At 39.2% G+C, this 25,111-nt stretch overlaps 2 protein-coding genes across 2 annotated transcripts in view; both read left to right on the top strand.

The window, feature by feature from the left end:
* The first annotated feature begins 1,371 nt into the window (after positions 1–1,371).
* The window catches only part of insra (insulin receptor a), a 49,830-nt gene continuing 26,090 nt past the window's right edge, over positions 1,372–25,111 (top strand). Inside the window, exons 1-2 of the mRNA XM_057333596.1 lie at positions 1,372–2,630; positions 10,859–11,407. Coding sequence (XP_057189579.1) covers positions 2,555–2,630; positions 10,859–11,407 — 625 coding nt within the window. The 5' untranslated portion in view covers positions 1,372–2,554. The remainder of the gene's footprint in view (positions 2,631–10,858; positions 11,408–25,111) is intronic.
* The window catches only part of LOC130554158 (NACHT, LRR and PYD domains-containing protein 3-like), an 81,944-nt gene continuing 79,666 nt past the window's right edge, over positions 22,834–25,111 (top strand). Inside the window, exon 1 of the mRNA XM_057333626.1 lies at positions 22,834–22,846. The gene's annotated coding sequence lies outside the window, so the exon portion shown is untranslated. The remainder of the gene's footprint in view (positions 22,847–25,111) is intronic.

Here is a 25,111-nt window from a genome sequence, read left to right as displayed (position 1 = left end):
ATCCACAATTTGCAGATTGAATTTAGAATGGCTTCGGTGTGTTTTTTCACTCTACCTGGCAACGATGATAGGTGTTTTTTTGTGCGCCGTGTACCTGACATTTGGAAGGGTTTAACACATCATGCTGGGAACCAAGGATGTAAACAGGTTGTAGGGCAGAGAGGATTGGGGATGTTATTGTTCCTTCTCCCCTGCCTCATGTTCATTAGGAGAGGAAGACATCCGTCAGTGCGTTGCCTCATTTCTTTCTTGCTGTGCCGATTTACACTCAGAAATGAAACCAACGTGATTTGGCCGAGTAAAACAGACAAGTTTCAAATGTCTTCAATATTTTGAGTCCTATAGCTTCATAAACCACAGAAAAAAAAGATGTGTGGTAACATTGTATAACTTGTGTGGCTGCAGTTAATCTTATCATTCAGGAATGTGCAGCAACACAAACATATTTATTGGCTTGAACAATAAACTTTCTACAGTGGCGAGAATGTTTGTTGAGATTATCTACACTGTTCCTAAGGATCACATATATATATAATCAAATTGGGGTATAGTTCATCCATGATGAATGAATGAACTCTACCCCAAACCAATGATGACTTTTTTAAAGGGTCCACCAAATCGTTTGAAATGTACCGGGCTGGTAATTTGTTGGATCCGGTTAAGCCAACACAGTTATGCCACTACATCCTCAAAAGCAAACGAATAATTTCCCTTGAGAATGTCTTTCGAGCTGCTATTTGATGTTTACGGCACTTCGGATCTACAAACTATGTCAGTTATCAAAAGCAGTTTTGTCGTCAATTTTTCATCGCGAGGAAGAGAAAAAAACAAAATGTGGTTTTCTAGAAAACCTTGGTGCAATTGTTTAGACTATCTACATACACCATTCACAACAACACCATAACCGAGCACTGCGATACAGATAATAAATAAACACAGTGGACAGAAATACAGGCAAGATAGAAAAGCAATAAAGTGAACATTAAAGTAATTAAATTACAAACAATTTATAAACAATTGTTATGGGCCACAGTGTCGAAGAACACATACTGAATATAAAAAATAAATAATTTTGTAATACATTCAAGGCCCAGTTTCACAGACAAGGCTCATCTTAAACCAGGACTATGTCTTAGTTAAATTAGGATTTTTAAATCACTTTTATTAAAACGCCTTAGATAAAAACATGACTGGTGTGCATCTTGAGACGAAACAATGGCACTATATTTTAAGATACGAAGGGCAATTTATTTTCAGTTAAGACAGCTCAAAGTTTCATTTAAGCCTTGTCTGTGAAACCGGGCATTAATTACATTTGAGTCTGTGTTCATTTTACATCAAAAATGAGCTAATGCCACATTTCCTCATATATTCTGTGCGTAATTTGATACATAGTCAGATGGTAATTATGCGCTTTAATTTTGAATAGCTGCATTTTAAAAACGTAAATGTTTGATAGTTCAGAAGGTTTTAACGAAGGTTATTTTACAGTGCGCTCGTCTGACGTCATGCGCGCGCTCGCTGCTCGGTCCGCGGTTCCACTCCACGTTTCCCTGCGCGCTCTCTGCCTGCTCTTGTTTACTGGCGCACAGACACGAAAGGGGATCCTTGCTGAGAGGTTATGTGTCAAATCACTAACGTTAGCTCTAACCAGCGTGGGGAAAATCCTACTTTCTCCTTTGGATATTACTTTCCCCGTCCTTCGCCGCGATCCACGAGGAACTGAATGTTAAACACGCGCTGGCTCCTTTTCACATTCATCACGCAACCGCTCGTCGGCAACGCGACGCAGAAGAACTGCGTGTCTGTGGAGCACCTGAGCTGGAAATCTCGCTGAAATCTCAGCGGCTGCAGTGTTCTCTTTAGCAGACGCTCACCAGATGCCCACATACGGTAAAGGAGAAGCCCGGTGACCCGTAAACGTATAACGGCGAGTGCTCGCTGTCAGCAGGGACCTGGAAAGAGTCAAATAAGCCTATTACGACTTCCGGAACTACTACAAAATTAAAACAAACATTTTGGCAACGCGCACGTCTGCGAACAGCGTTTAATCTGCGTAACAGAAAAGAGGATCAAAATTGGAAAAAGTTAGCGCGCCTTGTGCAAGCGCTCATTTTTGCATGCGCGCGGCCGTTTTCCTTTTTTTCAAGGCTCAAAGCAATCTGCGCAAGTGCTCGCCATATATGCAGTCGATCGGAAATGAAGATCCAACTGCTCGTTGTACACGATGCCATGCGCACATATCGTTGCTCGTGTAGACTGTTTCACGTTGAATTAAAGTGGTGACGAAAGCTGACTTCAGCTCGGTGCGCGTGCATAACATCAGCAGCGTTCTGTGCGCGCGACCGCAGAGCAGCAGCTCGAGCGGATTGAACACGTTGGACTTTCTTCTCCGCCCATTTGTCTGAGAGGAGTGACAGAAGCCTTTTTTCCTCTTTTCTTTTTTAATTCTATCTTCCAAAACAACGCTGGTGTATTAAAACCGAGAGTTACCTCAACGGAGAGATATTTGGAGGGGACTTTGGACGGATTTTTGGCTTCGCCCGAGGTCAAAATGCGGCTGCGGACTTTGATTGTTTTGGTCGCGTCTGTCTACACCGTTTGCAATTGTCAACAAACAAATGGAGAAAGTAAGTGTAACTATGCCGCTTTGTTTTTTCTTTCGTGCGCATTAAGATGTAACGTTGCACACGGTTTTCTGTTGTTTAACTGTTAACTGGCTACCGTGAAAGGGAAAAGATGTTGACCACTGTGACACATTTGGTGAAACGGCCGTACAGAAGGACATTGCAGGGCAAGGGCCGTATGAATCCAATTTTGGGTCGTTTTGGTGTAGATACATCTTTTCGTATTTAATGGCGCTTTAATCGCTTTAATGGCGCAGAGCGCGTGCCTTTGACCCTAAAGCCAGATTAGCGATCGTTTGAGGATAGTATTGATCTATTTGTAGCTCAACCTGCTAACGTTAGTGAGGCTCGGGAATGGTTTTCAAGTTTAACCAGGCCCGTTCGATGCAGCCATTTGCAGCGTTGACAGAGGGACACGAGCATTTCCATCCCCATCAAATCAGCGCAACATAAAGGCCTGTCGTTGTGTTTATTGATCAAGGAAAGCTTACATTTGGATGACTTGCTAAAAATAAAGTTGATTATTTTGGCAAACGTTGTGCTGGAAGTCATTTTATGACCTTAGAAGTTTTTCAGTAAGCGCAATAAAGTTATTGTAATTTCATGTCATCAGGTCACAACTTTTTGCCAATGAGTTGAAGCAGAACAGTTGATAAATAACGTCTTTTTGTCATTTGTCATTTATATTTTGTTAAATGTAGGGATGCACCGATATGTAAATTTTGCCCGATAACTGGTACTTCTTTAACATTGGGAGCCGATAACCGATATGTTGGCCGATATACAGTATCTAAATATGAATATAAAATTCGCTAAGACAGAAACAAAAGGCAAACAGTGGACAACTGCTTTAATTTAAAACATTGACTGCAGAAAACAAGGTCTCCATCAGTTCATGTACCAAGCCTACTTAAGACTAGTTAACGATTCTTTAACCTTCAAACTTTTCTGGACTATTTTTTATTTAATAAACAAATGATAGATGTTCTTCCAGAGCAACCCAGATCAATGTTCTTAATAGCCACACAGGTCTCAAGACAGAAAGCATTCAGACAGCAGTCTGATTCAAACAATATGCTTTTGATTCTATAATTTACACATTCATAAATACTGTATCTACATACTGTACCTACATCAACAATGTTTTGCTAATAGCAGTAAGTGAACGATCACGTCAGAAAGATATACTATCAGTATACAGTACCGTGTGTATTTTAACTGTGAGCAGCATTCAACTGAAGAAGTTTAACCAGAGGAAATCATTTATGATTTATCGGCTATAATATATCGGCCTAAATTTTATTATCGACCGATAACATTAAAAATGGCCATTTATTGGCCGATACGGCCGATAATTTATCGTGCATCCCTAGTTAAATTGTCAATGCATGACAAACATATTGCAAAAATCTTATTTAAATTTATTTTTACATGAAGACTATTGTCTTGCAATATTATTGTTTCTTTTAATATTTTGAATTCACGCCACTTACATTTGTTTTATTGGTTCTTAATTGCTGGTTGGTTTTAGTCATTTGCATTGTCGTGTAATACAGTAGCACTTGTTTTGTTTCTCAGTGGTCTTGAAAGACTTCCTGCAACAGCTAAATAAATAAAAGCATGCTTTTGACACACTTGGCTGTGTTGTGGTCCAACCAGATCATTGTCTTATCCTCATTTCAAGTGAATTCCAAACTTAGAAGTTTGAAAAATATGCGTTATAAAAAAATACTTAAGATTGTATGCTATCATAAGAATGATTTCAAGTGAGTCTGGGCTTTGTTTGTTGAGAAGCAGACTATGTGAAAGACCAAGTGCAGTTTTCTAATCTTGTTGCTTTGCAGATTGCTAAATATAGCCTTGTTTTGGATTAAATTTATGCGTTCAAAGTTCTGCCAGTTTCCATTTTGGGACTCGGTTCCATGTGTCTGAAGGCTGGGCTACTGTATGCTAGTGTGTGTACAAATGCTAGGCTCTAAGTTAAGGCCTACAGATATAGAAACCTAAGAAACACCCTGTATTAAATATCGCAGCTGTCCTTCTAAAACCTTGTATCTCCATATTTTGTGAATGCATAAATCACATTATTATTAGTTTGTTTTGCAAACATTTAACCAATAAAAGGTAACAAGACGTGCTTTAACTTTGACAACATAGTATTTAATCATTTAAACAATGATGGAACAGTGTTTTCCATTTTTTTAAAACAGCGAATTTGGACATCCAGTGTATCAAAAACACAGCGAAGATGTGTTTCAGATCATTAGCCTGTTGGCCTTCTGTCTGTGAAATAAAATTGTGTGTGTGGCTGTAATCAATTATTTTCCTACGTTTCTAAGCTTCTTTAACAGTCACATTGGCGCGAGTTGTTTTCAGTTGTCTAGAACATATAGTAAGCATGCAGCGTCCTTGTCTTGTTAAGATGTAGTTTATTAGCAGATAGTTCTCACCTGAGGGTGTGTGTACGGCAGCTTTTAATGCAAAAGAAAATATTGAGTAATAACGTGAAACCAGTTTGTGCGAGATTCTGTGGGCCGATTGAACATAAACAAGTTGTGTAATTGCTAGGTTGGCCCCCTTCTTGCTCCTCTCTGACTTGTAGTGAACCACTGTAGGGAAGAGTGAAACTATTTTGGGGCCTCAGTTCAGCCTGGCCAGGACTGAAAATCAGCACAGAGCTCAAGTCGTCTCGGAACATTTATTAACACGGAGTTCAACGTCTGTCCTACATTTTACAATCCATATAAAAATCTTAGATTCAATCGTAGCTCTTGGAGCATTTTTCAGATTTAAATTGTACGTCTTGCTTTAGTAAACTGAATTGTAAATTCTGTGTTAACTAACAAAGTGAAATGTGACTCTGTCTAGTTTTGCTACCAGTCCTGCTAGTCGATTTATCTGTCATTTGATTAAACCTGTAGAGCGGCTGTAGCCCTAAACTTACTTTTGTCACTCGTGTATCTTTGGAGACAGCACATGACAACATAATTTATGCCTTTGCAGACTTAAGATCTGAAACTATTCGACGCAGTCACCACCCTGCTTACATTGTTTATATCCGAAAGCAGGTCGTACGTAATTTTGTAATTGCTACTTTAACCCCTGTCAAGTCCTAGTTGACACGACCATTAAAATGACGAGAAATCATTTCGGTTGCATCCGCCACACCCTGTAGCTACAGCACCGCATACAACACGTTGTCGCAGCTTACGTCCCATTGTGTTTTTTCTACATTGTCTGTTTTATTACAATTCCTTTTGTGGATCGTTCAGATGTACGATTATGACCTTGCCCTCAAGCGTAGTTTAAAGTTAGCCTGTTGTTTGCCCTGTTTTGAAGTCTGTCATGGCTATTCAGGTGGTCCGATTGTCCGTCAAGAGGTTACGAAGTAATGCACACACATTGTGAATGGTTTAAAGCATATCCTTTTACAATGCATGCCACATCCTTTTTATACTCTATAAGTTTGGTTTGTTTGTGAAGCGTTTACTTTCATTGTTTATTTCATTATTAAGGTTCATTCATGCGTGAGATAATTTAGAGTCAATTGGTTGAGCTAAATATATGATGAAATTCGCAATGTCTGTCTATCTTAACTTAAAGCGCATTCGTCTCTAATAGTGCAGTTGTGGGCAGTTATACTTCTTCACGCATTTAACGCAAAGACTAGTTAGCTTTCGACTAGGGTTGTCAGGTTGGCTGATGATTAATTGTCTATTAAATAGTTGCGATTATGGCGAATAATTGTCTGCTTTAAGGCTTTGACAATGTAACTATTGATGAAAATTAATTAGTTCAATGAAGAAAATGTTTACTTTAGAAATGTGAAAATGTTGTAAATAACTAATATTATTTACTGTAGAGTGACCTTAAAAGAGAAGACTTGAGTCTTGAGCGCTAAAACTAGACACAAGGGTCTTGCTTTGTAGGTGCAGCAAGTCTGGAAACAAAACAAATCAAGAAAAAAATACAAAGCTAACACAACTCAAATGACGGGGACATTTCGTTTGAACGTAACAGCGAGTGCAGATTAAGGACAGCGGATATATAGGCCCAATCCCAATTCTATTTTCTACCCCTTCGCCTACCCCTCGCCCCTTCCCCTTGCCTCTTGAAACAAAGTGGCATGAGGAAGGGCTACAAATTTTCCGCTAAGAAATGGGACACCACTACTACACTGTTATACGTCATCATATACGTCGTTGCTAGCTCGTCACGTCAGAGGACATGTGCCGATGCACCGGGTATATGACATAAAAATATATTTTCTAGTATCGTGCAATCAGTGCTGTCCGCTAGCAAACTTTAGAGATTTTTTTGCAAACGTTAAAAGAACATCACCGTAAATACTAACACAAGATTGAATGTAACATACATAAAAGGAAAAATTGTCATAAAAATCCTTATTAATGGCAAAAATGACTTACAATTATGGGTCTGCTTGCTCGAGTGAGCGGCCATGTTGGAAATTTCTCTTAGCCCTTCGTTTGAAGTGAGGTCCCGAAAAATCTTCGTTTGAAGGGCTATCTGGCCCTTACCCCTAGCCCTCCAACCAAAAGAGAATTGAGACACCACTACCCCTTCACGTGAACGCGCCAAACGGAGGGGTAGGGGAAAGTGTAGGGGTAAGGGGTAGAATTGGGATTGGGCCAAAATGCGGCAGATACTGCAGATCACCCTTGTTTTCTAAGGATTCACAATAATTGCGGTTATCGGAAATAATTGCGATGACGACAAATAATTGCGATGAGACCATTATTTAATAATTGTGACAGCCCTACTTTCCACCTGCAAGCGAGTGGGATGTTGCGCATGCCGTTTGCCTCACAAGTTTTAAATTATGCACAGACTCAAATCAAAACTTTCTCTCGATTCATTTGAGCAACATCCGTTAGACCCCATTTTATGTTTAAATCTAATTTCGTGTGTGTGGGCTGAGACTTACACAGTTAAGAGGTGGAAACCCCAGCGGTGACATTGTTCTCCTCGCCCGGTGTGAGCGCGAGAGCAGCTGGTGTGCAGGTGAATCTTTAAATCATCCTGTGTGTCTAGACTCTCTTCTCTAGACTCTTATTGGTTGCCCAATATCACCCTGCGTGCTAAACGTATTCCCTGTAACCCTGTTGCCATTTTTCTTGTAGGGGGTGAGGGGTGGAAGGAAGTTGTCAGTTTGTCACTATATGTGTCACTTTTATGCCCCGAAAGTTAAACCCATATATCATGTAAATATGCTGTAAAACTGTCCCGTAAAAGGTATGTAAGTAGTGTTTTGGTCCAATGTGCCGGAGGATATGAAAGTATTATTAAAGTATATTTTATATGGTGCGAATTTAAGTTAAGATGCCTGCAGAACCTTCTTGAGGTAAAAATATGTTAATGAGTAGGTTACCGATATTTGCTTGATCAATTACAATTCTGTTTTAGTGGTATAAAAACAATAAGCAGATGAATACAAACTGGTGAAACGACCTCAAAAGGGAAGTGGGGTAATGTGTGTGGTGTCACGCCCCCTCTGAAGACTTCTGGTTTTACGTTCACACATAAACAATTTTCTGTGTCCGGCTTCAAACGTTTCTCTTTGTTCGTTCTCTTTTTGTGTGAAGTGCACACTTTGTGGCTTTAGAGTCGCATTTTATTTTTTTGCCATGACGCTACATTTACATTACAAATCTTGTCATTATGTGACACAAAATGTATATAGATGTTTTTACATGGTCGCTGCATCCTCATCCTCATCATTTGCACATTAACAGATTTCCATCGAGGTGTTGGTCTAAATAACATGTGTCAGGTCTGTAATGAAGTGGACGTAGCTGCTCAAACTGTGCCGAGATGTACTACAGCGATCTCATATTATAGCAATATTGCCTGATATCATTACCTCAATATAAAACCATTTGATCTTTAGCAAAGATTGAAGTTAAAGTTAAGATTTAAGAGTAATTTTTATATTATTATATTATATATTAAATATATTTTTGTCTTCCCCTTCTGCCTAAGGATAAACGCTTGTGTGGATGTTTTGTGGGCTTTTATACTAAAATCTGAGAACAGCTGTCCTTAACATCTGCTTGCATTGCCCCGACATTTGATGTTCAGGGTTGAACAGTGTGATTCTTTTTTGGCATTTATGAATTGACTACATAGTCAAGCAGACTACCCCTCACCTAGGTCAGTACACGGCCGTCATTTTACTGCCACACTGTTCCAGTTTGTAAGTTGCTGGCTGGCAAACCATTTGTACATCGTGTATTGGTTTCTCGATCAGGAGGGCAGAGCTAAAAATAAGGTTCCGGCTGGGAGCGATGAGGTATTGCAGATGGGGTTTGTGCGTGTGTGATAGGGAACACACACAAGTCAGTAGGTTTACTCTACATGGTTCAGCTCCCACTCATGCTCCAAAACATTTGGGATTTGCATAAATCCCTATGGTGAGGTCGCTGTTAGAATGAAACTGCCAGGGGACTTTCAACCTTTCTGGTCCCTCTTGTTGGTATGCATCGACTGCTCTGGCTGCGTCTAAAAGGTCTCAGTCATAGATGGTGGTGGGGACGGGGACGGGGGCACGCATCAAAGTTCGTGTCTGCGTGTAATTCATGAATCCCGTCGTGGAATCTTTCAAGTCGTGTGCTGCAGGAGCCATTTTCTTTTTAAAGGGACGCGTCCACTAACAGGATAAAGACAGCAGTTGTTCTGGAGATGTTTTGGCTGATGTGTAATGTTTATGTGGTAACTTAAAATTAATTTGGTTGGGATGTAACGATGTCAAAATCTCACGGTACGATAATACCTCGGTGTAATGTCTGCGGTGCAATATTTATTGCGATGTTTAAAACGAAAAATGAAGACTTGGAAAAAAGTGCCATAAGTGATTCAGAAACAATTTTATAAAACTGTCAGTTCTGGTCCTTGATTCTGATTGGCCGAGCCGAGTTCTAAGTTGTTATAAAATGCACCAATTTATAACGGCTGACTGCATTACATAGCCTAAATATCATTTTATTTACTTTATTTTATGAAACCTTGCTACGCATATGGAATAACAGTTTTATAAAAGCAATAAGCCCCGCGAAGTAGTGGGTTACAGTGCATTTTATAACCCACTGCTTCGCGTGGCTTATGGCTTTAATTGAACATTGCACTGATGTACAAATTAACCATGTCATATCCTGTCCTCTTTTCTTTATCCTCTAACTCATACCTCAAAGCAACAGTTATGATTATAGTATGTATAGTATGAGATAGGTCAAATGACTTAAAACTCCCTCTTATAAAATAAAAAAACTGCACCAGATGGACCTTGACCGAGGTAATATCTATTATATTGTTTAACATTCTCCATGTTAAAGGCCCGGAAGACCTATCATTTCATACAGTCATGTGACCACGATAATATCGAGACAATTTTGCTATTGCGATACCATGAAATGGATAATATTGTTACATCCCTATAATTTGGTGCGTTACATTTTTAGTGTTTCAACGTTTTTTAGGCTGATTACAGTTGCATTTGCTGTGCATTAGGGATTGTGAATACTTATCTCTTATCTACATGTTAATGTTTTTGTATAGCTCAAGGAGAACTGGGTTAGCAGGGCAAAGGTTGTGGGTTCGAATCCTAGGGAACACACGGACTGATGAAAATGTATCCCTTAAATGCAATGTCAGTCTCTTTGGATAAAAGTGTCTGCTAAATGCATAAATGAAAATGTAATTTATACCACAAGATGACAAGTTTCTACCATAATGTTATCATTATTCAAACACTGAATTCATTCACATTATAGAGCTTAGTGTTTTTCAGTGTTTTTCTTTTAAGCTAATATATTCATATATTCAAAACGTTCGAAACGTGTTTCTCCCGTATCACTTCTCTCCTGATGGTTTTGGTTTCTCACTTGCCGATAAGCAAACGTAGACAGCATCTCCACAGCTGAAGCGCTCATACTTTAGTAAACCACGACTGGAATGTCAAAAGCTGCAGGAAAAGTTTTTATAGTCTTCATTAAGCATGTAATGGCATATGGAAGACATCAGCTCAAAGGAAGAAAACAGTGCGACACTGATATAGTTCTGATCATTTTTATGGCTGTTTACGTTTGCTGTTTCTATAGAATATTTGTATTTTTGTGTGTTTTTGCTTGTTGTTATCATCTTTAAGGATCTGTAAACAATTTTCTGCAGGAGATTTTTGCAAAACTCAATAACGTTTTGTTTGTTTTCTTTTTTAGTTTGCTCGAGTAAGAACATCAAAAATAACGTGACCAACCTGCGGGTGCTGGAGAACTGCACGGTGATCGAAGGCCACCTGAAGATCCTGCTCATGTTCACCACTAAACCCGAAGATTTCCGCGGCCTGTCCTTCCCCAAACTGACGGTGGTGACGGACTACCTGCTCCTGTTCCGCGTCTACGGGCTGGAGAGCCTCAGCGACCTGTTTCCTAATCTCACGGTAATCCGGGGCACCAACCTCTTTTTCAACTACGCCCTGGTGCTGTTCGAGATGCTCCAGCTCAAGGAGATCGGCCTTCACAGCCTGATGAACATCACACGAGGAGCCGTGCGTGTGGAGAAGAACCCCGACCTCTGCTACCTCGCCACCCTCGACTGGTCCAAGATCCTCGACTCCATGGAGGATAACTACATCGTGGCCAATAAAAATGACCGGGAGTGTGGCGACATCTGCCCCGGCACAGCTCAGGGCAAAACTACCTGCCCCCTCACCACCATCAATGGGGATTTTGGCGAGCGTTGCTGGAACCAGAGGCACTGCCAGAGAAGTACGTAATGTGAAGTACTGTCTTGTTTGTCTGTTATTTTAGCTGTGCTTCTTTACCCCATCACCGTCACACCCTCCCAGGAATCCTGCTGGCTTTCAGATAATCGTTTCAGATGGCCATATCTGTTTTCACTGGTGCATTAGGGTAATAATATTTACATTACCATAGAGTCCTGAAATGTTTTTTAGAAGTGGAAAGTTGTCAGGGCTGTGTGTCGTGAACATTGGCAGCACTTTCACTGGGTTTTTTAGGCAATAGCAGCAACGGCAATCATTCTGGCAGCGAACAGTCAGGTGATCTTCAGCGGTTAAGGAAGACAACTCTCTGTGTCAAAGCTTGAACCGTGTTCCAGAGTATGACGCAATAGTCCTGTTTGTGCAGTTGTTTCGGGGATGTGTGTGTGTGTGGGGATGTTTGTGGGCGAGCGTGTTTTTACCTGAATGATTTAGCTTTTGTAGCAAAATCCGGCGTTAGCTGGTCACGCAGCTGAATAGCCAATGAGATGAGGCAAGCTTTAAAACTACAAATCTGTTCAATGTGCAGTACAAATTAGCTCAGGTTTGAGCGTACCGAAGAATTTTGCATATTAGTGCAAAGCCCTAGAGCACGATTACGCAACACATGTTACGCATGTAGCTTCTGTTCTTTCGACCAACTGTATGGCTTTGTGTGTGTGTTGGGACATGGACTTTTTTATTTGGTTAGCGTCCTTAACTCCAGCGTCTGCTGAGCTGATGCTTTCTTGCTCACCTGGTTTGAAAAAATGATCATTGCATCACTGTTTTTCAAGGGCAAAATTCGTTCACATTTTATTCCTTTACATGTAAAAAACCCCCTGCTCTAGAATCTTGCTTCTAATCCCAACTTTCCAAAACAGAGCACAGTGTTTCCCACAGGATTTTGTGAGACTATGAGGGCTAAACGTATTTTCCTCTAGGGGGGTCCGGGAGATGCTCCCCCGTATGAAAATTTTGCATAATTTAAAGGTAAATGCTGCCACCTGGTGCATTTAAAAGCAAAATTAAGTGACTCAATCTATTAAGTTCACAAACAGTCAAAACATGTAGAGCATGAGCCATCAAAAAATGAAGCAAAAAGGTGTTTAACAGTTGAACTAATTTATTTATTACCATATATTAAGATCCAGTGGTAATAACACAGTGAATCATTTTCTAACGTTTGCTAGATAAAACAATAAATGAATTGGATACATTTTGCGATTTCTTGTAAAAATGTATGTTTAAATTTGTGATTTATTATGTTTTCAACTTTTTTGCTCGTTGCGCAAACCTATCAGTTTATGTCAAAGTAACACAAGAACAATTAATGACAGACTCTTTCTCCTTCAGTACACACCGATTGGTCTGAGCAGCACCGCACCAAACATTTTTCTAAATTAACTTGATAAAGAAACAAAAAGAAATATGACTAATTTAAATATGACTAATTTAAAATGAACTATTTTAATAGCTGCAACAGCTTGTGTAATGCGGAGGTACAAAAAACAGGACGGGCTTCAGTCGGACTCGGGCTGAGAATTCTGATAAGTTGTGGGACATGGGCCGGGCTAGGGCCTGAGCGTCTCGGGCCAGGTCTTAAATCTGAGGCCCGTGCAGGGCTCTAGCTTGAAGCACCATCGGAGCGATATGGAAAGGGTTAAACGAAGTGCTTTTGGCGCTAAATACGGATATTAGAGGATATACGAAAGATCATCATTATAAATATCATGGGTGCGCGTGATGCGTAAGCTACAGCTCCGTTGTGTACTGTAGATGCACTGCACATTTTAAACGTCAGATATGGTGTTTGTCAAATGTCCCTATAAGCAGACTGCTATTTTAGCTTTAAGTAATTTGGAAGCTGAATATAATGATGCTACGAATTCAACGCTAGATATATTTATATTGTTATAAGAAAAATATTGGCTCGTTTTAAGACTGTGGAGCTCCAATTCCATCCCCAACCGAGAGCAAAGACGGACTACTTGTCACATTAATGCTTAATTTACAATACTTGGTATTTAATGCTAAACTTACATCACATGACAGCAGTTTGAAGTTATGGCTGCACTCAGTGACTTTGATTGGAGGTTGCTGGGTGGGTGTTTGTAGGGAGTGGGGGGGCTTGTTGGTTGTGGTTCGGGGCGTTTCATTGTTGGGACTGTGTGGGTCTGGTCTGGTTGGTCTTGTTTTGTGGTCGATGTCGGACAACAGAGGAATAAAGTTAATTATGCCATTACTATTTTTCCCTGGTTGTTGTCTGTTGTTGATCACGGAATGGGACCGGGTTGGACCTGCACGGTTTCGGCGGGTGGGGCTTCCTGGGTCGCGGCTCGTGGGCTCTCCCTGTTCTTTGTGGACGTTGCTCGGTGGCTTTGGTCGGGGTCACTGAGTGCAGCTATGACACGTCAGAGGAGATCTGGCCCTCCCGGCTGAGCCTGGTTTCTCCCGAGGTTTTTTTTTCTCCATTTATTCATCATTGGAGTTTGGGTTCCTCGCCACAGCAGTGCAGTGTTGGCTTGCTCACTGGGAGACTACATTTATTTATTTATTCATTTATTTATTAGATATTATTTATTATAATGATCTTGCTTGGTCTATAAACACCATGCACTGTGCTGTGTTTTACCTTTCTGTGTTTTTCTTATTTGCTCCTATAATGGTCTTAACTCTTAATTAAGAATGATTTATTTTTAGGTCAGAGCACATATAAAAACAAAACATCAGCGTTACATAAATTTAATAAAATATGGATGAAAATGTGTGTATGGAAAGTATACAGTAGCTCAAGTGTGAGCGAAGTGTGACACTGTAGCAGTAAAAGGTTAAGATTTTAGGTAACATTTTAACAGTCACTTGCAAATTCAACACCTCAATGGAGGGATGATAGGCCTATAAACATCAGGGTTTAATCAATTACAAACTGATTTAGTATAAAAATATGGATAGAATGTATAGAGAGAAAGTTATAACTCAACAAATTGTGGCAAGTAAAAAATGAATAAATTATTGTACATTGTAACAATTACCTGCAAACTCAACAAAACATCAAGGGTTTTAAACAATTATGTAAACTGCTTTAATGTAAAATATGGATTAAATGTACAGATGAAAATGTATAGCTTGAGCTTAGTGACACTAGAAACGAATACATTTTAAGTATTGAATGAAACGGGTAATACTGTAACAATCATCACCTGAAAACTGAACAAATCAGTGCGATGGATGGAACTGCGCTGCACTGGAGCACATTTGCGAGATCTGGCTGGACAGCCGCGGTCGCAACCCACAAAACGTCTCGCAGATGGGCATCAGTTATTCTGGACCTAAAACGGTTTTTGTTCAAGTTCATAACAGAGAAAGTCTGTTCACAAATGTACGTGGACCCAAAAATGCTCAACATTCTCTTGGCAAGTGCTCGCAGTTTGGGGAATTTCTCTTTGTTTAGTTGTCGATAAAAGTCTAATTGTGAGAGCTGATGATGACAGAAGCGCAACTCATCATCGCACTGCAAGTCAATGAGCTCTAGTTGCAGTTCATGCGGAGCATCAACGGGATCCACGGAAAAAGGAGACGCGAAGAGATGCATATCTTTCTCGATTATGGTAAAATCTTTAAAACGCCAGTTAAACTCAGCAAAGAGGGCTTCGATCACCTCTGCATAATTCCCTACTTGCCCACTTGTTTCTTCTGGGAAATAGTCCATTACTTCTTTAAGTGCAGGGAAATGTGAAGTGTTGATTTCACTCTGTGACAGGTGTCTTTTGAACAGTTGAAGTTTAGTTGCAAACGCCTTGATGTGAGAATACAGCTGACTCACCACTGCGTCTTTTCCTTGAAGGTTGACATTTAATGCATTCAGGTGTTTGTTGATGTCAATTACGGACGCAAGGTCCGCGAGCCACTTAGGGTCCGACAGTTCTTTCATTGCATGTCCCTTTTCATCCAAAAACTGGCCTATCTCTCTCCGAAGCAAGAAAAGACGCTGCAGAGCATTCCCCCGACTGAGCCACCTTACATCGTTGTGGTAAATAACATCTTCGTATTGCGCCTCTATGTCAGAGAGAAACTGCTGAAACTGGCGGTGGTACAAAGCTTTGGCACGAATGAAGTTAATGGCTTTTACCACTGGTGAAACAACATGATCAAACTTCAGACATTTTGCGCACAGTACTTGTTGGTTTATTAAGCAATGTAGTTTAACGGCATTGTCCCTTTGCTCGCTGACTTTGTTGCATAGCAGTGATGCTAATCCACTTCTTTCTCCCGTCATAGCGGGCGCCCCATCGGTAACGATTCCGCTTAATTTCTCCCAGGGCAGTTTCATGTTGGGCAGTGTCTGAAATATCAACACTCTCATCACATGCCAATGAAAACTGATCAAAATTATGCCCGCATTCTGTCACTTGTCTTTTGATGTCGGATGATATTTCTTCAATTTTCCGTGCGATAGTGTTGCGAGCAAGGCAAAGATTCGCAAACTCTTGCTTCTTATCTGGACAGATGTTTTCCGCAATTTTCATTACACATTCTTGAACAAACTCGCCATCAGAGAAAGGTTTTCCACGTTTAGCGATAAGGATTGCCACCTCGTAGCTTGCTTTGGTAATGTTTTCATTGGACTCTTTTGCCCTGATAAACCATCGCTGCTGGGCAACTAGAGAGGCTTCTAACTATTTAACTTTATCCTCTCGTTCGCTGCCGGAGAAGCTCTGATACGAGTTTGCATGCTTTGTCTCGTAATGCCTCTTCACGTTATATTCTTTCAGAACTGATACAGTCTCGTTGCATATTAGGCAAACACAATTATTACGACTCTCTGTGAAAAAATACTCAGATTTCCAGCGCTCATTAAATCGACGGCCCTCCTCATCAACTTTGCGTTTTTTTGACGTTGCCATTGTGGCATCCTAACGGTTCAACTGTCACTCACTCGGCCTCTCACTACAATTGGCCCTGAAATCTAGTGCTGCCACCTTCTGTTGACATTGTAAAACGTGCATGATTTGTGTTGCGGGCTGCCTTAAATAGAAATTAATAGACACGCTGCGGGCCGCCTAAAATTCATCCCTGGGCCGTGATTGGCCCGCGGGCCTGACTTTGGACACCCCTGCTGTAAGATGAATGTTATTATGTTCACACGGCTTAAATGTGTGCATGTTACATAGACCTCAATCTTGTTGAAATAAAAAAATCATGGTATTTAGGCCCCTCCCCTATGTTTTTAGATACCTATAGATTTTTATATACCTAAAATGTTTGCAACTGTCATATTTTAAATTCATGGCTGAAACTGCCTCTTATAAACTCTTATAGAAAAATGTGTATATTTTTTCAATAGCTTTTATTGCGTGTACAGTAAGTGTCAGCAGGCAGATGTTTAGAAAAGTTTTATCATTAGCTCATTTAATTACCTAATCTGTTTTTTATCTTTGCCAGCTTTATACTTTATGGCTAGTTTAACCAAAAATGAAAATGTATTCGTTCTCTTTTCTCACGCTCTCACGCCACATCCATTTTCTCACGAAAGGTTGCACCCGACATTTTTTTAATGTGGTTTGTAATAACATTTGTTAAATAAATGCCTATCTGTGTTTTGGTGCTACAAACTTTTACATCTCGGCGGTCTAGCAGTAGACCTCAATGTCAAAATAAGGTGGCCAATTAAATGTAAGAAGGCGAGAGTTACTGTTAAGAGAGCCGAGCAGTGACCAATCAAATCAAAGCAGACAGTTAAGATTCAGAGTGCACCGCAAAACGTACAGTAAGTGGCTAAACATCCAATATTTTTAACTTTTTAACAATAGAAATGTTGACCGACAGTATCCACTGATGCTGAAAAAAAAGCTGTTTTATATGAAGAATATGTCATTTATGTGAGTGATGTAATGTAATTTGCAATTAAAAGTGTGACAAGACATGAGACAGTAACGGAGCAAAATAAAAAATCTTTTGTTCCAAATCTGTTTAAATGTATTTGTTCTGATGAACCCAGAGAAAGATATTCAGATGAATGCTTGTTACCAAACAGATCTTGCCCCCCCATTGACCACCATAGTAGGAACACATTTTTTTTGTTCTGTTGAACACAAAAGAAGAGATTTTGAAGAATGTAGGACAGCAAACAGTTCTGGGGCACTTTTGACTACCATTGTATTTTTTCTAGGGATGCACCGGTATGTAAATTTTGGCCGATAATGATAACCGATATATTGGCCGATATACAGTATCTAAATATTAATGTAAAATTCTCTAAGACTGACTAGTGGACAACTGCTTTTGTTTGATAACATTCACTGCAGAAAAACAAAGTAACCATTAGTTCTCTTTCCCCCCCTGAAAATCATGTACCAACTACCAGGCCTACTTTACACTAGTTAACGATTCTTTAACCTTCAAACTTTTCTGGTATATTCTTTATTGGTAACACTTTACAATAAGGTGCTATTTGTTAGCAATTAGTTAATGCATTAGCTAACATAAACTAACAATGAACAATACTTCTACAGCATTTATTAATATTAATCCATGTTAATTTCAGCATTTACTAATACATTATTAAAATCAAACGTTGTCACAGTTAACATTAGTTAATGCACCATGAACTAACATGAATATCTGTATTGACATGAACTAACATTGACAAGGATTAATAAATGATGACAAATTAAATTGTTAGCTAATGTTTGCTAATGCATTTACTAATGTTAACTAATAGCACCTTATTGTAAAGTGTTACCTTTTTATTTAATAAACAAATGATAGATGTTCTTCCAGAGCAACCCAGATCAATGTTCTTAATAGCCACACAGGTCTCAAGACAGAAAGCATTCAGACAGCAGTCTGATTCAAACAATATGCTTTTGATCCTATAATTTACACATTCATAAATACTGTATCTACATACTGTACCTACACCAACAATGTTTTGCTAATAGCAGTAAGTGAACGATCACGACAGAAAGATAGTACTGTACTGTATTTTAACTGTGAGCAGCATGCAGCTGAAGAAGTTTAACCAGAGGAAATCATTTATGATTTATCGGCTATAATATATCGGCCTAAATTCTATTATCGGCCGATAACATTAAAAATGACCATTTATCGGCCGATACCGATATGGCCGATAATTTATCGTGCATCCCTAATTTTTTCCTACTATGGGAGATGGGGGGCAAGATCTGTCTTGTAATAAGCATTCTTCCAAATATCTTTGTGTTCATTAGAACAAAGAAATGTATACAGATTTGAAACAACTCAAAGGTGAGTAAATAATGACAGAATTTTCATTTTTGGGTGAAGTATCCCTTTAACACTCACACTCCGGGTGACATCTGTCCAGCTACTGTATATTAACAGAGACCCAGACATGTCCCTCGCCCTCAATCCTGATCCAAATGGACGGAGTTGCAGGGTTGCGTTGCTTAATTCTGTCTGTAGGTGATCAGCTGGGAGCGGTCAACTGCAACCCTGAGAGAGCGAAAGAGCGCAGCCAGATCAGCAGGCCTTTAGACTGAGCAGCTGCCTGGGGAGAGAACAGGGGAGGGATAGAAACAAAGACGCACTGCCAATGTCTCTTTCGCAGATTTCCTTGGTTTCGTTGGCAGCTGTACAAAAGAGGTTTTGTTTCATGTTTGGAATACTTTTGGGAGTATTGGCTCTGCTTTTCTTGAGGAGATTTGGCCGGTGGTAACGCTGATTTCAGTCTGTTACTGTTGAGGAACTAATCGGTTCTTATTTGGTATTTTTTAATGTCTGCCACATACTCATCCCAACTCACAATGCTGACTTAAATAACTGAGCACCGTCCGGCACAATGACACATCAATAAGCCCTCTGGTGAACTGAGGCATTAAATAGGAAAATAATGGTTAAGCAGGACGAATATTGAAGGACAGTGATATTTAAATGCTAAGCAAATTTGCAGTACAAGCTATTTTCAAGCAGAACATCGCTGGCCTGTGAACAATTTCTCACAGCATCTTTTCGACCCGTGAAGTTTGCTGTCAGTGTAAAGTCCGTGTTTTGTGTTAGATCCGTTCGCAGAGCTCCGAGGCTTTTGTTTAGGCTCCCGGCCAGTTTGGAACGAGACTGGGCTTCCCCAGGCGCAAAGTATTTTACACACATTATAAAATGATCTTTGTGATCAGAGGGGTTTAGAAACACAGCTGAGATGGAGAAAGTTTGACGGAGTGAAGACAATGGGGAGTGTGTGCAGACATGACAAGCGATAAATGCATATTGAGACTTAGTTTTACCTCCTCAGGGATGTTTTATTTGGCTTGTACACGAAACGTATTTAATTGGCTTGCAATGTATGTTTCTTTTAATGGATAAATGAGCTTTGCATAGCCCTTTGTGATGGGGCTCGGCTCAGTTTGGGTTACAGCCGCTGTAAAAAGTAGTTCACTATGTTAGTCTCCACTACACTATAGACGGTTTCATCGGAGGCTTGCACCAGGCCCGTTAACATGTGTTTGGTTATAATATAACAATTTATATTAGATTTAATTTATATGAATATTTTCTTCTATATTAACTGTATTAAATTAAAGTAAAACTACTCAACAGTTAGTGATTTTTTGCGGAGGTCTACTGGAAGTTACGTTTGGGCCACATAACGTTTGTTTATGTTGTTGCCACTAAAACCGTCTCAGCTGCTACTAGATAAATACATTTAAAGGGCCTTTTGTAATTTTGTGGATACGAGATGATGATGATGAATATTTATTTCTTGAATCTGTAATAATCAGGCATGAAATCAGTAAAAAGTGACAATTGCGTGAAAATGTCAACCTTACCATGAAAAAATTAAGTTTTTACCAAAGGTTTTTACTATTCTAACAGCACATATATTAACATTTGGTGGTCAAAATACATATGTGAGGTCTCTCCAAGTTTTTAAAGTATTTGTTTTATTTTTAGTGCATGATTTTTCATAGTCAGGTAATTGACATTTTAAGTATTGTCACATCCATAACGCTACATATTCCTCATAAATGGGCACATGAAATTAAAATAAATTAACTATTTTATGTTCTACGAAGAGGTATCCTTTCTCCGTTTGTTGGGTGTAATTGTTTCAGGTTTGTGCATTTTAATTCACAGAAATCCTACAAAGTTTGTCGTCTCCCAAAAAGCGTGTCCTGTTTTTGTCACATCCATAACGCCTATGTTTATTTCCCCTTTTTAAAATAGAAAACTTGTGCATAGACTGATATTTTTCTGATGTTTAAACTCGATCAACAAGGGTTTAGTAAAATATAAACAAATAGTTCAGTATATTGGTCACAAATACATTCTCTGAGTGCTTTTATGTCACATCCATATCGCAAAATGTCACATCCATAACGCTGGAATTGCCCAACTCATTTTATGACCGCATTAAATTGATAGGTTTTATAAGTTGACATGCACTTATAAAATTACAAAATGCATCAGTTGATGAAGTCAAAAACAATGATAGATATTTACTACATAACAGACAACACAGTGTCTAAAATCTGTGATTGTTTATTTGAACTGGTTTATTCGTATGAAGCATTTGAACACTAAATCAATTCGCAAACAAATTCACTAAACAAACACAGAGAGAGAACGAGTGTGAGTTTAGGACTCATGATTCATCCTTAGCAAATTTCCATTTGTTAAAAATGTTTTGGCCCCAGTGGGCTGCAAATTTTAATGGGGTGGGGTTGTCTGAGGGGGTAGTTCTTAGTCTACAGACGCGTTCTTCACTGTGAGAACAAGTCGAATGTATTAATAGCATGAGAAACAAAGATAAAGTCATGAGGAAGTGTTTTAATGGAGCTGGTGTATTTTTAACACTCTCAAGTGTAGACCTTGAGGAGTGGGAACATTCATCCTGCTTCATTCACGTTTGTCGACTCCAGGTTTGCACACACCAGCATCATGTCTCCAACATGTCTCCATCCGTTTCAATCTCTCAGGGGTCATACGGGTCAACGCAAGAGCAGAATTTATGTGTTATGTACCTTTAGAGATATATACAGTACAGTATTTTTCATTCCTGCTGGGCGACGTGCGTAATTTTGGGGGGTGAAAGTGTTTGGAAAGTGCACACAGGGGTGTATCCCAGAGGAAGGACAGGACACTACAGGACACTACAGGATGGTCCACTATCGAGGCTCCCGTTTCCTCCTTAGTAGCCCGACAGTCCGGTACTACAGGATACACTGGCGCCAATTCAATCTCAGCATGGAACAATAGCTGTCACCGAACTTCACAGAATGTTCGTCCCAATTGTTTCCGGCCATTGTTAGACGGTTTCCTACTGGGAGATTATGAATGGTCCCAAAGCCAGAACTCCCAGGCCCTCTGACCATCACCACCACCACTATTAGACAGGACCACCGGCAGATGACCAGAGAGGCTCTGTACAATTTAAACAAACATTCTGATTTTTCCAACGAAACATGAGCTGGATAAGATTGTTTTCTCCCAGTGTTGGAGAGGAAGGGCAAGTGTTGGGATCTGTACGCTTGGAAATGTGGCTGAATGGGTGGAGTCCATCAATATAATTCATCAGTCACCATCCACATTTATTTCACCTGCCTAATAGATATGCTAGTGCAAATTCACCAAACAGTCAACTGAGCATTTGTAGTGTCACTATTACTGTTTCTCATATTGAGATGTTTCTCGTATGGAATTTCTTTACAATATGTTAATACTTTTGAAACGGGTTCCTTTTTAGTGTTCTACCTTCTACTATACTAGTAAAATGGTGAGCATTTGATTTTCCAATGACCTTTTCTTTGGGTCTAAGAAGTTTTTTGAGGTCTATTCGACATGCAGAACTTTAGCGCTCGCCAGTTTCCAAAGCTTTGCGTAGCAAGTTGGCATTACACAGTGTAGTCTTTTAAAACACAGAACGTGTCCGAGAGCTCGGGCAAATGTACTTCATTGCCATTAGATGAATCACTTTTTATCTTTTTCTTTCACTCTCCTACCCACTAAAAATGTTCTTCTGCACTGTGAAAATCACATCTGTCCTCTGTCATGTTTGAACATGACTTTCGAACAAACATTCCTAAATATAGTTCCTCTGTAACATCAGGACATAAATCATGCTACGGCCAGAATTAATCCACTGTAATTAAATGGGCTGTGCAGCATGTTGTGGATCCAAATAAGATGGAGTTTTTATTCCGCTTTTAAGCAGAAACCTAAAATCCCATTTGAAAGGTTTTATCTTCCCACTTATAATTAGGTCACTATGATCTTGAAGAAGGGATTGTTTTTGATTCGGCCACTTAAAGGAATCATTAGCCGGGTTTCCATCCAAACGTGATGCAAATATTTTCAAAGTTCGCAATAACAGGAGGAAAGACTAATGCGAAATTGGTGCGTTTCCATCAAATACGTCGAGCGGATCACGGTGGTATTGGTAACCTGGTAACCAACAGAAAATAAAAAAGATCTGGGAACGCGAAAAAGACGGTAACAGCCGCTTCGTCTCGTGGCTTTAATGTTCGCTACGTCAGAATTTATTTGGCAAATGTGTTTCCATCTCCCGTTATTCGCATTAACTGTTTTTCACAAGAAGGAAAAACCACCACAAGCGAGCGTAAAAACTTTTCCGTGAATTAACGGTTTTTATTTCGCGTTAATTTGGCGTTTCCATCACTCATTTCTAATGCGAAACTTCAAAATGCGCATAAAACCAGAGTGATGGAAACCCGGCAATTATTGATTATTAATGAGTTTTCACGTAGATCTGATTAACACAGTTTCTAATGTGGGTCTTTCTCATAGGTTGATAATCAAATCTATATACTCGCGTGAACAAACCCACCGAGTTAAAGGTATTAACTCATTGTGAAGCTCAAGTGCTCGGGCTCTTCCCCTGGAATCTCAGATATCTGAAGCATTCATTAAACATCTGCAGACAAGCATTACATCACAGTGTTCAAGTTGTATTCAAAGCTCTTCTGTGAAGAGACCTCTGGCTAGGCTCCTTTAGATGTTCCCCATCCCTTTTCATGCTGAATGAATAGTGTTTTAACTTAATTGTGGCAATCGGATTTGCTTGGTTGAGCGGAGAATTGTGAAAGATGACATGAGTTTTATTTTAGACCAGGAGTTGGCAGTGTTTTTCCATATTTTGTGCGTTCTTACAAAAGAGCTAGTGCTTGGAAAACATGATACATGAAGTACCGATTTAGTGTTTAGATATAGTCTCATATTTTCCACAATAAATGTGTTCTCTCTAAATGTTCATGAGAGAAATGTATCCGTAAACTGTCAGAGCATCAAGGGCTTTTGAGGTTAACTGCAGGGTGGTTGAATTTACAATATCTTAGGTTTAGTAAGTTGATCTAAGATTATATGCAAAGCAGCAGCAACCAAATTCTTGAGCAGTAATCACATTTTTACGGCTTCTTTTTTTCTATTAAGTCTCTAGAGTTTTTGCAGATCCACAGACCTGTAATCTTTTTTTACTCACGAGCTTTCTGTCACGGATTGTCTTTGTATCTTATAGTTTTCTTAAATGCATTGTCGATTGCAATTTTATTTCTGTGCTTCTAAACATTGCTTTTAGTCCAAATGTTTCTACGAGGCCATTGTAAGCCCCATTGCCATTAATTTGGGGTTATTTCCTGCAGAATTCAAATATTTGTTATGGGTCAAAGACGAAAAAGGGTTTAAGCATAAACTGCTGTAAATTGTTGTTGTTCAACAAAAAAGTAAAACGTTTTCGGTTTAATTTAATTTAATTGCATTTTTGTTTTTCTGAGTAAAAAATAAATATCATACATTTTCCCCTGATTTACCGAAGACGCCCACTAAAATGTCATTCAGTGTAACAATCTTGTCAGGCATATTTACAACAAAAATCTATTTATGACATATTAAAAGACTAATTACTTTCACCCCAAATGCTAATTAGTTGTAATTTTACATTTTTATTTATTTGCCATTTGCCCATTTGTCAATACGATTTTTTTACTCATTTAAAGCACAATAAAATGTAATATGCTCCCTTATTCTTTTATATATTTTAATATGTACAAGTCAGAATAAGCATTTTAATTTGTACATAAATATTGTGTTACACTGAATGACAATTTAACATAATTTCAACCAAATTAAGACATTTTATTCTCCAAAATTTAGTTGAAACCATAAAGTAAACATCTTACTTGCATTTAATGTGCTTTCTATGGACATAGAATCACTTTTGTAAATTTCTTTTGATGGGGACATCTTAACGTCTTTGACCCATATAAATACTTAAAGTCCACTAAAATGTCAATTCAGTTATTTTTCACTTCTATAGTGAATTTCTTTTTTGCAACAGAAGAAATGCTGAAGGATGTATCGAAGAAATGCGCAGATTTTTAATAAAGCTCATGGCTCTGAAAAGCGAGGTGTGCTATGATTGGCCAGTTAACCAGTGCGTAGTGATTGGTGGAATACTGCAAGCATGTGACGCATGTAACGCCTCTTACCATATTTGGAACATCAGGTTCCTCTTCAATGGTACTGACAGGTACGCCCACCTTACTTGCGTATACATTTGGGTGGTCTTAGTCAAATCAGACCACCAACTGATGTAGATTTGTGGGGGTGTGGCTACATGAGGTGTTTCAGGCAGGTCTGGGTGAGCGTTCGCTTTTAGATAGAATGCATCTTTTGTTCCCACACTTTTAATTTTTGCAATTTTACGTCTAATACATGC

The sequence above is a fragment of the Triplophysa rosa genome, linkage group LG5 (assembly GCF_024868665.1).
Source record: "Triplophysa rosa linkage group LG5, Trosa_1v2, whole genome shotgun sequence".
Lineage (NCBI taxonomy): Eukaryota > Metazoa > Chordata > Actinopteri > Cypriniformes > Nemacheilidae > Triplophysa > Triplophysa rosa.
This window is presented reverse-complemented; position numbering and strand designations above follow the sequence as displayed.